General features: G+C 52.9%; 1 protein-coding gene across 1 annotated transcript; it reads left to right on the top strand.

The window, feature by feature from the left end:
- The first annotated feature begins 11,620 nt into the window (after positions 1-11,620).
- LOC139273792 (zinc finger protein 271-like) lies at positions 11,621-12,331 on the top strand. Its single transcript, XM_070890890.1, has one exon. It carries the CDS (start codon positions 11,858-11,860, stop codon positions 12,329-12,331), a length of 474 nt encoding a protein of 157 aa, XP_070746991.1. The 5' UTR covers positions 11,621-11,857.
- The last annotated feature ends 3,669 nt before the right edge of the window (positions 12,332-16,000 follow it).

Here is a 16,000-nt window from a genome sequence, read left to right as displayed (position 1 = left end):
TGGGGTCCCAGTGAGATCAGACAGTGTGTAACCCGGGGGCCCAGTAAGATCAGACACTGTGTAACCCGGGGACGATGGGCTCAGTGAGACAGTGTGTAACCCGGGGGCCCAGTGAGATCAGACAGTGTTTAACCCGGGGGCCCAGTGAGATCAGACAGGGTGTAACCCGGGGGCCCAGTGAGATCAGACAGTGTGTAACCCGGGGGCCCAGTGAGATCAGACAGTATGTAACCCGGGGTCCCAGTGTGATCAGACAGTGCTTAACCCGGGGGCCCAGTGAGATCAGACAGCGTGTAACCCAGGGGCCCAGTGAGATCAGACAGTGTTTAACCCGGGGGCCCAGTGAGATCAGACAGCGTGTAACCTGGGGGTCCAGTGAGAACAGACAGTGTGTAACCTGGGGGCCCAGTGAGAACAGACAGTGTGTCACCCGGGGGCCCAGTGAGATCAGACAGTGTGTAACCCGGGGGCCCAGTGAGATCAGACAGTGTTTAACCCGGGGGCCCAGTGAGATCAGACAGTGTGTAACCCGGGGGCCCAGTGACATCAGACAGTGTGTAACCCGGGGACGATGGGCCCAGTGAGATCAGACAATGTGTAACCTGGGGGCCCAGTGAGATCAGACAGCGTGTAACCCGGTCAGAATGGGGCCAGTGAGATCAGACAATGTGTAACCTGGGGGCCCAGTGAGATCAGACAGTGTGTAACCCGGGAGCCCAGTGAGATCAGACAGTGTGTCACCCGGGGGCCCAGTGAGATTAGACAGCGTTTAACCCGGGGACCCAGTGAGATCAGACAGTGTGTAATCCGGTGGCCCAGTGACATCAGACAGTGTGTAACCCGGGGGCCGAGTAAGATCAGACAGTGTGTAACCCGGGGGCCCAGTGAGATTAGACAGCGTGTAACCCGGGGACCCAGTGAGATCAGACAGTGTGTAATCCGGTGGCCCCGTGAGTTCAGACAGTGTGTAACCCGGGGGCCCAGTGAGTTCAGACAGTGTGTAACCAGGGGTCCCAGTGAGATCAGACAGTGTGTGACCCGGGGAGGATGGGCCCAGTGAGATCAGACAGTGTGTAACCCGGGGGCCCAGTGAGATCAGGCAGTGTGTAACCTGGGGGCCCAGTGAGATCAGGCATTGTCTAACCCAGGGGCCAGTGAGATCAGACAGTGGGTAACCCGGGGGCCCAGTGAGATCAGACAGTGTGTAACAGGGGTCCCAGTGAGATCAGACAGTGTGTGACCCGGGGAGGATGGGCCCAGTGAGATCAGACAGTGTGTAACCCGGGGGCCCAGTGAGATCAGGCAGTGTGTAACCCGGGGGCCCAGTGAGATCAGGCATTGTCTAACCCAGGGGCCAGTGAGATCAGACAGTGTATAACCCGGGGGCCCAGTGAGATCAGACAGTGTGTAACCTGGGGGCCCAGTGAGATCAGACAGTGTGTAACCCGGGGGCCCAGTGAGATCAGACCGTGTGTAACCCGGGGGCCCAGTGAGCTCAGACAGTGTGTAACCCGGGGGCCCAGTGAGATCAGACAGTGTGAAACCCGGGGGCCCAGTGAGATCAGACAGTGTGTAACCCGGGGGCCCGGTGAGATCAGACAGTGTGTAACCTGGGGTCCCAGAAAGATCAGACAGTGTGTAACTCGGGCGCCCAGTGAGCTCAGACAGTGTGTAACCCGGGGGCCCAGTGAGATCAGACAGTGTGTCACCTGGGGGCCCAGTGAGATCAGACAGTGTGTAACCCGGGGAGGATGGGCCCAGTGAGATCAGACAGTGTTTAACCCGGGGGCCCAGTGAGATCAGACAGCGTGTAACCCGGGGACCCAGTGAGATCAGACAGTGTGTAATCCGGTGGCCCAGTGACATCAGACAGTGTGTAACCCGGGGGCCCAGTGAGGTCAGACAGTGTGTAACCCGGGGGCCCAGTGAGATTAGACAGCGTGTAACCCGGGGACCCAGTGAGATCAGACAGTGTGTAATCCGGTGGACCCGTGAGTTCACACAGTGTGTAACCCGGGGGCCCAGTGAGTTCAGACAGTGTGTAATCCAGAGGCCCAGTGAGATCAGGCAGTGTGTAACCCGGGGGCCCAGTGAGATCAGGCATTGTCTAACCCAGGGGCCAGTGAGATCAGACAGTGTGTAACCTGGGGGCCCAGTGAGATCAGACAGTGTGTAACCCGGGGAGGATGGGCCCAGTGAGATCAGCCCGGGGGCCCAGTGAGTTCAGACAGTGTGTAATCCAGAGGCCCAGTGAGATCAGGCAGTGTGTAACCCGGGGGCCCAGTGAGATCAGGCATTGTCTAACCCAGGGGCCAGTGAGATCAGACAGTGTGTAACCCGGGGGCCCAGTGAGATCAGACAGTGTGTAACCAGGGGTCCCAGTGAGATCAGACAGTGTGTGACCCGGGGAGGATGGGCCCAGTGAGATCAGACAGTGTGTAACCCGGGGGCCCAGTGAGTTCAGACAGCGTGTAACCCGGGGGCCCAGTGAGATCAGACAGTGTGTAACCCGGGGACGATGGGCTCAGTGAGATCAGACAGTGTTTAACCCGGGGGCCCAGTGAGATCAGACAGCGTGTAACCCGGTCAGAATGGGGCCAGTGAGATCAGACAGTGTGTAACCCGGGGAGGATGGGCCCAGTGAGATCAGACAGTGTTTAACCCGGGGGCCCAGTGAGATCAGACAGCGTGTAACCCGGTCAGAATGGGGCCAGTGAGATCAGACAGTGTGTAACCTGGGGCCCAGTGAGATCAGACAGTGTGTAACCCGGGGGCCCAGTGAGATCAGCCAGTGTGTAACCCGGGGGCCCGGTGAGATCAGGCAGTGTGTAACCCGGGGGCCCGGTGAGATCAGACAGTGTGTAACCTGGGGTCCCAGTGAGATCAGACAGTGTGTAACCTGGGGGCCCAGTGAGATCAGACAGTGTGTAACCCGGGGAGGATGGGCCCAGTGAGATCAGACAGTGTGTAACCCGGGGGCCCAGTGAGATTAGACAGCGTGTAACCCGGGGACCCAGTGAGATCAGACAGTGTGTAATCCGGTGGCCCCGTGAGTTCAGACAGTGTGTAACCCGGGGGCCCAGTGAGATCAGACAGTGTGTAACCCGGGGGCCCAGTGAGATCAGACAGTGTGTAACCCGGGGGCCCAGTGAGTTCAGACAGTGTGTAATCCAGGGGCCCAGTGAGATCAGGCAGTGTGTAACCCGGGGGCCCAGTGAGATCAGGCATTGTCTAACCCAGGGGTCCCAGTGAGTTCAGACAGCGTGTAACCCGGGGGCCCAGTGAGATCAGACAGTGTGTAACCCGGGGGCCCAGTGAGATCAGACAGTGTGTAACCAGGGGTCCCAGTGAGATCAGACGGTGTGTGACCCGGGGAGGATGGGCCCAGTGAGATCAGACAGTGTGTAACCCGGGGGCCCAGTGAGTTCAGACAGCGTGTAACCCGGGGGCCCAGTGAGATCAGACAGTGTTTAACCCGGGGGCCCAGTGAGATCAGACAGTGTGTAACCCGGGGGCCCAGTGACATCAGAATGTGTGTAACCCGGGGACGATGGGCCCAGTGAGATCAGACAATGTGTAACCTGGGGGCCCAGTGAGATCAGACAGCGTGTAACCCGGTCAGAATGGGGCCAGTGAGATCAGACAATGTGTAACCTGGGGGCCCAGTGAGATCAGACAGTGTGTAACCCGGGAGCCCAGTGAGATCAGACAGTGTGTCACCCGGGGGCCCAGTGAGATTAGACAGCGTTTAACCCGGGGACCCAGTGAGATCAGACAGTGTGTAATCCGGTGGCCCAGTGACATCAGACAGTGTGTAACCCGGGGGCCCAGTAAGATCAGACAGTGTGTAACCCGGGGGCCCAGTGAGATTAGACAGCGTGTAACCCGGGGACCCAGTGAGATCAGACAGTGTGTAATCCGGTGGCCCCGTGAGTTCAGACAGTGTGTAACCCGGGGGCCCAGTGAGTTCAGACAGTGTGTAACCAGGGGTCCCAGTGAGATCAGACAGTGTGTGACCCGGGGAGGATGGGCCCAGTGAGATCAGACAGTGTGTAACCCGGGGGCCCAGTGAGATCAGGCAGTGTGTAACCTGGGGGCCCAGTGAGATCAGGCATTGTCTAACCCAGGGGCCAGTGAGATCAGACAGTGGGTAACCCGGGGGCCCAGTGAGATCAGACAGTGTGTAACAGGGGTCCCAGTGAGATCAGACAGTGTGTGACCCGGGGAGGATGGGCCCAGTGAGATCAGACAGTGTGTAACCCGGGGGCCCAGTGAGATCAGGCAGTGTGTAACCCGGGGGCCCAGTGAGATCAGGCATTGTCTAACCCAGGGGCCAGTGAGATCAGACAGTGTATAACCCGGGGGCCCAGTGAGATCAGACAGTGTGTAACCTGGGGGCCCAGTGAGATCAGACAGTGTGTAACCCGGGGGCCCAGTGAGATCAGACCGTGTGTAACCCGGGGGCCCAGTGAGCTCAGACAGTGTGTAACCCGGGGGCCCAGTGAGATCAGACAGTGTGAAACCCGGGGGCCCAGTGAGATCAGACAGTGTGTAACCCGGGGGCCCGGTGAGATCAGACAGTGTGTAACCTGGGGTCCCAGAAAGATCAGACAGTGTGTAACTCGGGCGCCCAGTGAGCTCAGACAGTGTGTAACCCGGGGGCCCAGTGAGATCAGACAGTGTGTCACCTGGGGGCCCAGTGAGATCAGACAGTGTGTAACCCGGGGAGGATGGGCCCAGTGAGATCAGACAGTGTTTAACCCGGGGGCCCAGTGAGATCAGACAGCGTGTAACCCGGGGACCCAGTGAGATCAGACAGTGTGTAATCCGGTGGCCCAGTGACATCAGACAGTGTGTAACCCGGGGGCCCAGTGAGGTCAGACAGTGTGTAACCCGGGGGCCCAGTGAGATTAGACAGCGTGTAACCCGGGGACCCAGTGAGATCAGACAGTGTGTAATCCGGTGGACCCGTGAGTTCAGACAGTGTGTAACCCGGGGGCCCAGTGAGTTCAGACAGTGTGTAATCCAGGGGCCCAGTGAGATCAGGCAGTGTGTAACCCGGGGGCCCAGTGAGATCAGGCATTGTCTAACCCAGGGGCCAGTGAGATCAGACAGTGTGTAACCCGGGGGCCCAGTGAGATCAGACAGTGTGTAACCCGGGGGCCCGGTGAGATCAGACAGTGTGTAACCCGGGGTCCCAGTGAGATCAGACAGTGTGTAACTCGGGGGCCCAGTAAGATCAGACAGTGTGTAACCCGGGGGCCCGGTGAGATCAGACAGTGTGTAACCCGGGGTCCCAGTGAGATCAGACAGCGTGTAACCTGGGGGCCCGGTGAGATCAGACAGTGTGTAACCTGGGGTCCCAGTGAGATCAGACAGTGTGTAACTCGGGCGCCCAGTGAGCTCAGACAGTGTGTAACCGCGGGTCCCAGTGAGATCAGACAGTGTGTGACCCGGGGAGGATGGGCCCAGTGAGATCAGACAGTGCGTAACCCGGGGGCCCAGTGAGATCAGACAGTGTGTAACTCGGGCGCCCAGTGAGCTCAGACAGTGTGTAACCCGGGGGCCCAGTGAGATCAGACAGCGTGTAACCTGGGGGCCCGGTGAGATCAGACAGTGTGTAACCTGGGGTCCCAGTGAGATCAGACAGTGTGTAACCCGGGGGCCCAGTAAGATCAGACACTGTGTAACCCGGGGACGATGGGCTCAGTGAGACAGTGTGTAACCCGGGGGCCCAGTGAGATCAGACAGTGTTTAACCCGGGGGCCCAGTGAGATCAGACAGGATGTAACCCGGGGGCCCAGTGAGATCAGACAGTGTGTAACCCGGGGGCCCAGTGAGATCAGACAGTATGTAACCCGGGGTCCCAGTGTGATCAGACAGTGCTTAACCCGGGGGCCCAGTGAGATCAGACAGCGTGTAACCCAGGGGCCCAGTGAGATCAGACAGTGTTTAACCCGGGGGCCCAGTGAGATCAGACAGCGTGTAACCCGGGGGTCCAGTGAGAACAGACAGTGTGTAACCTGGGGGCCCAGTGAGAACAGACAGTGTGTCACCCGGGGGCGCATTGAGATCAGACAGTGTGTAACCCGGAGGCCTGGTGAGATCAGACAGTGTGTAACTCGGGGGCCCAGTGAAATCAGACATTGTGTCACCCGGGGGCCCAGTGAGATCAGACAGTGTGTAACCCGGGGTCCCAGTGAGATCAGACAGTGTGTAACCCTGGGGCCCAGTGAGACCAGACAGTGTGTAACCCGGGGGCACAGTGAGATCAGACAGAGTGTAACCCGGGGGGCCGAGTGAGATCAGACAGAGTGTAACCTGGGGGGCCGAGTGAGATCAGACAGTGTGTAACCCGGCGGCGCAGTGAGATCAGACAGTTGTAACCCAGGGGCCGCCTGAGATCAGACAGTGTGTAACCCGGGGGTGGGCCCAGTGAGATCAGACAGTGTGTAACCCGGGGGCCCAGTGAGATCAGACAGTGTGTAACCCGGGGCCCAGTGAGATCAGACGGTGTGTAACCCGGGGGCCCAGTGAGATCAGACAGTGTGTAACCCGGGGCCCAGTGAGATCAGACAGTGTGTTACCCGGGGGCCCAGAGAGATCAGACAGTGTGTAACCCGGGGGCCCAGTGAGATCAGACAGTGTGTAACCCGGGGGCCCAGTGAGAACAGGCAGTGTGTAACCCGGAGGCCCTGTGAGATCAGACAGTGTGTAATCCGGGGGCCCAGTGAGATCAGACAGTGTGTGTCCCAGGGGCCCAGTGAGATCAGACAGTGTGTAACCTGGGGCCTAGTGAGATCAGACAGTGTGTAACCCGCGGGCCCAGTGAGATCAGACAGTGTGTAACCCGCGGGCCCAGTGAGATCAGACAGTGTGTAACCCGGGGGCCCGGTGAGATCAGACTGTGTGTTACCTGGCGAGGATGGACACAGTGAGAACGACTAAAAAAATGATTGAGAGCGAAGATAGATTATGAAAGTAAACTCGCACGAAATATAAAAACAAATAGTAAAAGTTTCTACAGGTACATAAAAAGGGAAACAGTGGCTAAAGTAAATGTTGGTCCCCTGGAGGATGAGACTTGGGAATTAATAATGGAGACTCGGGAAATGGCAGAGAGGTTGAACAACTATTTTATATCGGTCTTCACGGTAGAAGACACTAAAAACATCGCAATAGTTGATAAGCAAGGGCGAAAGGGAGAGAGGAACTCAATACAATCACTATCACTAATGGAGTCCTACTCGGTAAAATAATGGGACTAAAGGCGGACAAGTCCCTTGGACCTGATGGCTTACATCCTTGGGTCTTAAGAGGAGTGGCTGCAGAGATAGTGGATGCATTGGGTGTAATCTATCAAAATGCCCTCGATTCTGGGGCGGTCCCAGCGGATTGAACAACCGCAAATGTAACCCTCCCAATTTAAAAAAAGGAGGCTGACAAAAAGCAGGAAACTGTAGACCAGTTAGCCGAATATCTGTCGTTGGGAAAATGCTGGGGTCCATTATTAAGGAAGCAGAAGCGGGACATTTGGAAAAGCATAATTGAGTCAAGCAGAGTTAACATGGTTTTATGAAAGGGAAATCATGTTTGACAAATTTGCTGGAGTTCTTTGAGGATGTAACGAGCAGGGTGGATAAGGGGGAACCAGTGGATGTGGTGTATTTGAATTTCCAGAAAGCATTCATTAAGGTGCCACATAAAAGGTTACTGCACAAGATAAAAGCTCACGGGGTTGGAGGTAATATACTAGTATGGATAGAGGATTGGCTAACTAACAGAAAACAGAGGGTTGGGATAAATGGGTCATTTTCCGGTTGGCAAACAGTGACTAGTGGGTTGCCGCAGGGATCGGTGCTAGTCCTCAACTATTTACAATCTATATTAATGACTTGGATGAAGGGATTGAGTGTAGCCAAGTTTGCTGATGATACAAAGGTAAGCAAATTGTGAGGAGGACACTCAAAATCTGCAAAGGGATATAGACAGGCTAAGTGAGCGGGCAAAAATTTGGCAGTTGGAGTATAATGTGGGAAAATGTGAGGTTATCCACTTTGGCAGAAATAATAGAAAAGCAAATTATAATTTAAATGGAGAAAAATTGCAAAGTGCTGCAGTACAGAGAGACCTGGGAGTCCTTGTGCATGAAACACAAAAAGTTAGTATGCAGGTACAGCAGGTAATGAGGAAGGCAACTGGAATGTTGGCCTTTATTGAAAGGGGATAGAATATAAAAGCAGGGAAATACAGGGTAACGGTGAGGCCACACCTAGAGTACTGCGTACAGTTTTGGTCTCCTTATTTAAGGAAGGATATGCTTGCATTGGAGGCTGTTCACAGAAAGTTTACTCGGTTGATACCTGAGATGAAGGGGGTTGACTTATGAGGAAAGGTTGAGTAGGTTGGGCCTATACTCTTTGGAGTTTAGAAGAAATGAAAGGTGATCTTACTGAAACATACAAGATACTGAGGGGGCTCGACAAGGTAGATGCAGAGACTATGTTTCCCCTCGTGGGGGAATCTCGAACTTGGGGGCATAGTTTCAGAATAAGGGGTCACCCATTTAAAACTGAGATGAGGAGGAATTTCTTCTGAGGCTTGTCAAGCTGTGGAATTCTCTGCCCCCCGAGAGCTGTGGAGGCTGGGTCATTGAATATATTTAAAGTGAAGATAGACAGATACTTGAACGATAAGGGAATGAAGAGTTATGGGGAACAGGCAGGGAAATGAAGCTGAGCCCAAGACCAGATCAGCCATGATCTTATTGAATGGTGGAGCAGGCTCGAGGGACCAAATGGCCTAATCCTGCTCCTATTTCTTATGTTCTTATATCATTGATTTAGACTTGAATGTAGGGGATATGATCAAGAAGTTTGCAGTTGATACTAAAATCGGCTGTGTGGTTGATAATGAAGAAGAAAGCTGCAGACTGCAGGAAGATATCAATGAACTGGTCAGGTGGGCAGAACAGTGGCAAATGGAATTCAATCCAGAGAAGTGTGAGGTAATGCATTTGGGGAGGGCTAACAAGGCAAGGGAATACACATCAACTGGCAGGACACTGATAAGTGTAGAGGAACACAGGGACCTTGGAGTGCATGTCCACAGTCTATGTTTCTATAGATGTAGTCCTTATTACTAGGGGGATCAAGGGGTATGGCAAGAAAGCAGGAATGGGGTACTGAAGTTGCATGTTCAGCCATGAGCTCATTGAATGGCGGTGCAGGCTCGAAGGGCCGAATGGCCTCCTCCTGCACCTATTTTCTATGTTTCTATGTAAGTAGGTAAGGTGTTTTAAGAAGACTGATGGAATTGTTGCCTTTATTAGCCAAGGCATAGAATACAAGAGCAGGGAGATTATGCTTGAACTGTATAAAACACTAGTTAGGCCACAGTTAGAGTACTGCATGCAGTTCTGGTCACCACGTTACAGGAAAGATGTGATCGCAGTAGAGATTTATGAGGAAAGGTTGGTAGGCTGGGTTTGTTTTCTTTGGAACAGAGGAGGCTGAGGGGAGACCTGATTGAGGTGTATAAAATTATGAGGGGCCTGGTTAAAGTGGATAGGAAGGACCTGTTTCCCTTGGCAGAGGAGTCAACAACCAGGGGCATAGATTTAAAGTAATTGGGGGGGAGGTTTAGAGGAGTTATGAGGGGAAATTTCTTCACCCAGAGGGTTGTGGGGGTCTGGAACTCACTGCCTGAAAGGGTGGTAGAGGCAGAAACCCTCACCACATTTAAGAAGTGCTTGGATCTGCACTTGAAGGGCCGTAACCTGCAAGGCTACGGACCAAGAGCTGGAAAGTGGGATTAGTCTGGGTAGCTCTTTCTCGGCCGGTGCAGACACGATGGGCCGAAATGGCCTCCTGTGTTGTAAATTTCTATGTTTCTATGAAATGAACCAGATGCTACAGGAGAGAATAAAATGCAGCAGTGAGTTGTTATGTCCTGGAACGCACTGCCTGAAAGGGTCGTGGAAGCAGATTCACCGGTAACTTTCTCAATCCTAAGGAGGACTGCAACAAAATTACAAGAGGACATTAATAAACTTGCAGAATGGGCATGTAATTGGCAAATGACATTCGAGACAGGAAAATGTGAGCTATTACATTTTGATAGGACGAGTAAGGAGGTCACGTTACTTGGTGGGTGCGAGTCTGGGTGGGGTAGAGGAGCAAAGGGATCTCGGAGTACAAATGCACAAGCCGTTAAAAGTTGTGACACAGGTTGGCAAGGCCATAAAAAAAAGCAAACCAAGCACTAGAGTTTATTTCTAGAGGTATAGAATTGAAAAGTAGTGAGGTAATGCTAAACCTGTATCGAACCTTGGTTCGACCATACAGTTCTGGTCGGCATATTATAAAAGTAATATAGAGACACCGGAGAGGGTGCAGAGAAGATTTACACGGTTGACACCAGAAATGGAAGAGTTACATTTTAGCCCCATGCTCCTAATCTTTGGCCGCCCAGTGTAGAGAGGGGGGTGGGTAAGTCGAAGGATCTGCTCCAGGACCTGCTCTTGGGCCCGGCGAAAACAGCAATTTCTAGGTCCGGGGTGGGCGGAGCCCGGGGCGGGGGCGTGGGGGGAGGGGGAGGGTCACTCTGGCTGCCTGCCTCTCTTCCACAATCTTGTCCATGCCTGGGTAGCCCTGGGGAGGGAGCACGCGGTGTCCTTCGGTATATTTGATACCTTTGACGACCGGCAGGAACCTCGGGGTACAGAGCGTCTCAGACACAGATAGCAACGTTCTGGTTTAGTTGGGAAGGGGCACTTTGCTTTTGTTGCTTATTTTCGATTCTTTTAGACAAAATAAAGACTTGCATTTATATAGCACCTTTCACGACCACAGGATAGGCCAAGCGCTTTACAGCCAATGAAGTAAATTTGAAGCGTAGTCACTGTTGTAATGTCGGAAACGAAGCAGTCATTTTGAGCACAGCACGCTCCCACAAACAGCAATGTGATAATGACCAGATAATCTCTTTTTGTAATGTTGGTTGAGGGATAAATATTGGTCAGGACACCAGGGACAACATCCGAAAGATGGCACCTCCGACAGTGCAGCACTCCCTTTTGTGCTCAAGTCTCTGGCTTGGGACTTGAACCAGCAACCTTCTGACTCAGAGGGAACAGTGCTCCGAACTGAGCCACTAGCTGAGTTTAGTTTGATTGGACCACAGCATTGGGGGAACAAGAGAGGAAAGAATGTTTCATAGCAACTAGAATTGTCTGTTCTGAATTTCTGTCCTGTACTTACAGTGATGAGTTCTGTAACCTCCTTTTACAGGCTATTCGAAGGGGAGGATTTACAGATGGGGAAACTCAAGTGAAACATCATGTCAAGATCTGACACTCACTTCATTCATCAGGACCTAAATATCATCGGCCTTTGAATGTGGAAGGAGAAATGTTTGTCTGTTCCGTCTCTGGGAAAAGATTTTAAACATCAGTGTGACTGGAAAAGCATCGAGACACACACACACCCAAGAGGGAGTGTTCCAGTGCACTGACTGTGGAAAGAGCTTTAACCAGTTACACAGCCTGAAAAAACATCGCAACATTCACAGCGGGGAGAAACCATACACGTGTTGTGTGTGTGGACCAGGCTTCAACTGATCGTCCAACCTGGAGAGACACAAGAACACCCGCACCACGGAGAAACCGTGGAAATGTGGGGACTGTGGGAAGGGATTCAATTACCCGTCCCAGCTGGAAACTCATCGACGCAGTCACAGCGGGGAGAGGCCATTCACCTGCTCCGTGTGTGGGAAGGGATTCAGTCAGTCATCCCACCTTCTGACACACCAGCGAGTTCACACAGGGGAGAGGCCATTCAGTTGCTCTCATTGCGGGATGAGATTCGGGCAGTCATCCATCCTCACTGAACACCAACTTGTTCACACTGATACGAGACCTTTTAAATGTTCTGACTGTGAGAAGAGCTTTAAACGCACAAGGGATCTGCTGACACACCAACGCACTCACACTGGGGAGAGACCGTTCACCTGCTGTGTGTGTGAGAAGGGATTCACTCGGACATCCGACCTGCTGACACACCAGAGAATTCACACTGGGGAGAGACCATTCAACTGCTGTGTGTGTGGGAAGGGATTCACTCAGTTAACCAACCTCGCTTCACACCAACTTGTTCATACTGATACGAGACCGTTTAAATGTTCTGACTGTGAGAAGAGCTTTAAACGTACAAGATATCTGCTGAAACACCAACGCATTCACACCGGGCATAGGCCATTCACCTGCTCCGTGTGTGGGAAGGGATTCACTCAGTCATCCCACCTGCTGACACACCAGCGAGTTCACGTGTGATGGCAGGGGTTGGATTCTGCTGTTATTGCTGCTGTGAATCACATACGTCATAGTGTCTAAGTTCCCAGGCAACGATGGCAGTACAACCTTCCGGTCTGTTGCTGTTGGGATTGCCCATGAGGGTCCCGACGTTCGAGGGTCCCGAACTTCATTTTAAGCGGTGGAAGATGCTGTGCGTGAGTTATTTTAACATGGGGTGGCCGTTGCACACCAGCTACCACACGGGCTTGGCAGAGCAAGGTCTTGGTCCAGTGGCAAGGGGATCCAAGGTGACTGGAGACCAGGCTCTGCTGCATTAGCCTAGTACATACATATAAACACAAATATACTCCCACTGTGCACCGTCCTCCTTCCCACAAAACCTCGCTCCCTGGAATTCAGAGGGCACTCCTTGTTGGAGCCGTAAGTGAGACCCGGAAGGGGAAGGCCAGCTCAGGGAACAAGGTTCTTCTGGAGAGGTAAACCAGAAGAAGAACGCCACCTCCATGGGGTGGGCTACATTATCGTCCGAGCAAGGGGCCACAAGGACGTGCGCATCACCCGTGCCATGATGGGAGCTGACGACTGCTGGATGGACCACGGCCTAATCCGCTCGGTGTTGTCCATCGATGTTGTCCAAGAACAGCGGCGGCAACAGAAACAATGCCACAGGAAAATCAACACTGGAGCGCTCGGAGACCATGCTAAGAAAGCCCTATTCAGCCAGCGCCTCACTACCAACCTGGCGACTCAAAGTGATCCAGAGTCGCAGGGTGCTCATGGTGCCTGTTCTGCCCTCAAGGCCTCCATAATTAAGACCTGTGAGGAGACGCTCGGTCACTCAACCGGGAACCACCAAGACTGGTTCGACGAGAATGACCAGGAGATCCAGGAGTTAATAACCTGCAAGCACAAGGCATTCTTGAACTGGAAACAGCAACACAACTCTCGTTCAAGAAAGCAGATTTACAGACGTTTGAAGGCCGAGGTCCAAAAAACTCACGATCTAAAAACCAGATGGTGGGTGGAGAAAGTGCAGGAGATCCAGCAACCAGCCGACAATCACGACGTGCGTGGATTCTTCAGTGCAGTAAAGACCACCTACTACCCAAGGTCCTAGCCCATTGCGGTCGAAGAACGGAGAAGTTCTCATCAAGGACAGAGAGGCAGTCAGTGCTCGCCGGAAGGAGCACTCTGAAGACCTCACTCTGTCTTCGATGTGAGTGTACTCGACTCCATCCCGCAGCATGCTACGTGCCACCATCTCAGTACAACCCCAACCCGACATGAGGTTGAAAAGGCCATTCGACAACTGAGGAACAACAAGGCCTCGGGGCGAATGGAATACCCACCGAAGCACTAAAACATGGCGGAGAAGCACTATTGGCGCGAATATAGGAGGTAATTTCTCTTATTTGGAAGGAGGAGAGCATGCCAGGGGATTACAGAGACGCCGTCATCGTGACCATCTTCAAGAAAGGAGAAGTCCGATTGCGGTAACTACGGAGGAATTTCCCTGCTGTCTACCACAGGGAACGTTATTGCAAGAATCCTCCTTCTCCCGGTGGCAGAAGAGCTGCTCCCAAAGAGGAGAGTTGCAATGCAAATTCCGCCCACTAAGGGGCAAAATGGACCTTATCTTCACTGCGCGACAAATTCAAGAGAAATGCAGTGAACATCACCAACCTCTATACATGACCTTCTATGACCTGACAAAGGCCTTTGATGCTGTCGACTGTGAGGGATTATCGAGTGTACTCTTCAAATTCGGCTGTCCTCAAAAATTTATCACCATCCTCCGCATGCTTCATGATAACATGCAAGCTGTGATCCTGACCAATGGATCCACCACAGACCCAATTCGTGTACGAAGCAGGGCTGTGTCATTGCACCGACGCTCTTCTCGATCTTCCTTGCTGCAATACCACTTCTCACCGTCAGCAAACTTCCCGCTGGAGCGGAGATAATCTACAGAACAAACTGGAAACTCTTCAATCTCCATCGCCTTCAGACCAGATCCAAGGTCGTGCCATCCTCTGTCATCGAATTGCAATATGCAGATGACGCTTGCGTCTGCGCTCAGTCAGAGGACGAACTCCAAACCAGCGTCAACACGTTCAACGTAGCGTCCGAGAGCATAGGCCTTACACTAAACGTCTGTAAAACAAAGGTGCTCTATCAACCTGCCCCCGCCACACAGCACTGCCCCCCCGATTATCAAAATCCATGACGAGGCCTTGGACTACGTGGACCATTTTCCATACCTCGGGAGCCCTACTGTCAACAAGGGCAGACATCGATGATGAGGTCCAACACCATTTCAGTGTGCCATTGAGCCTTTAGTCGCCTAAGGAACAGAGTGTTTGAAGACCAGACCCTTAAAACCGGCACAAAGCTCATGGTCTACACAGTAGTAGTGATACCTGCCCTCGTGTGCTTCCGAGATATGGACTATATACAGCAAGCACATCAAAGCACTGGAGAAATACCATCGACGCTGCCTCAGTAAGATCCTGCAAATGCATTGGCAAGATAGGCGCACCAACGTCAGTGATATTGCGCAGGGCAACATCCTCAACATCGAAGCATTGACAACGCTCGATGAGCTCCGATGGACGGGCCACATCCGCCGTATGTCAGATACGAGACTCGCAAAGCAAACGCTCTACTCGGCGCTCCGAAAGGCAAGCGAGCCCCAGGGGGGGGGGCAGAGGAAACGCTTCAAGGACACCCTCAAGGCCTCCTTGAAGAAGTTCAACATCCCCTCCGACACCTGGGAATCCCTGGCCCAAGACCGCTCAAAGTGGAAGAGAATAATCCGTGAGGGCGGCGAACACTTCGAGTCTCTTCGCCGGGAGCAAGTGGAGACCAAATGTATACGGCGGAAGGAGCGCACGACAACCCAAGCACTTCAACAAACCGGTACTTCAACCAACGTACTTTCAACTACCAGCTGTCCAACCTGCGACAGAGACTGTCGCTCCCGCATTGGACTGATCAGTCATCTGAGAACTCATTTTTAATGTGGAAGCAAGTCATCCTCGACTCCGAGAGACTGCCTATGATGATGATATTTGATGGGGACAGATTACACAAGAACATAAGAAATAGGAACAGGCATAGGCCACTTGGCCCCTCGAGCCTGCTCCGCCATTTAATAAGATCATGGCTGGGCTGATCTGATCATGGGCTCAGCTCCACTTCCCTGCCCGCTCCCCATAACCCTTTATTCCCTTATCACTCAGAAATTTGTCTATTTCCACCTTAAATATATTCAATGACCCAGCCTCCACAACTCTCTGGGGCGGAGAATTCCATAGATTTACAACCCTCTGGGAGAAACATAGAAACATAGAAAATAGGTGCAGGAGCAGGCCATTTAGCCCTTCTAGCCTGCACCGCCATTCAATGAGTTCATGGCTGAACATGCAACTTCAGTACCCCCTTCCTGCTTTCACGCCATACCCCTTGATCCCCCGAGTAGTAAGGACTTCATCTAACTCCCTTTTGAATATATTTAGTGAATTGGCCTCAACTACTTTCTGTGGTAGAGAATTCCACAGCTTCACCACTCTCTGGGTGAAGAGGTTTCTCCTTATCTCGGTCCTAAATGGCTTACCCCTTATCCTTCGACTGTGACCTCTGGTTCTGGACTTCCCCAACATTGGGAACATTCTTCCTGCATCCAAC

This window comes from Pristiophorus japonicus, chromosome 9 (assembly GCF_044704955.1).
Source record: "Pristiophorus japonicus isolate sPriJap1 chromosome 9, sPriJap1.hap1, whole genome shotgun sequence".
In the NCBI taxonomy this organism is placed as follows: domain Eukaryota; kingdom Metazoa; phylum Chordata; class Chondrichthyes; family Pristiophoridae; genus Pristiophorus; species Pristiophorus japonicus.
Note: the sequence above shows the minus strand (reverse complement) of the source record. Positions and strands in the feature narration are given on the sequence as shown.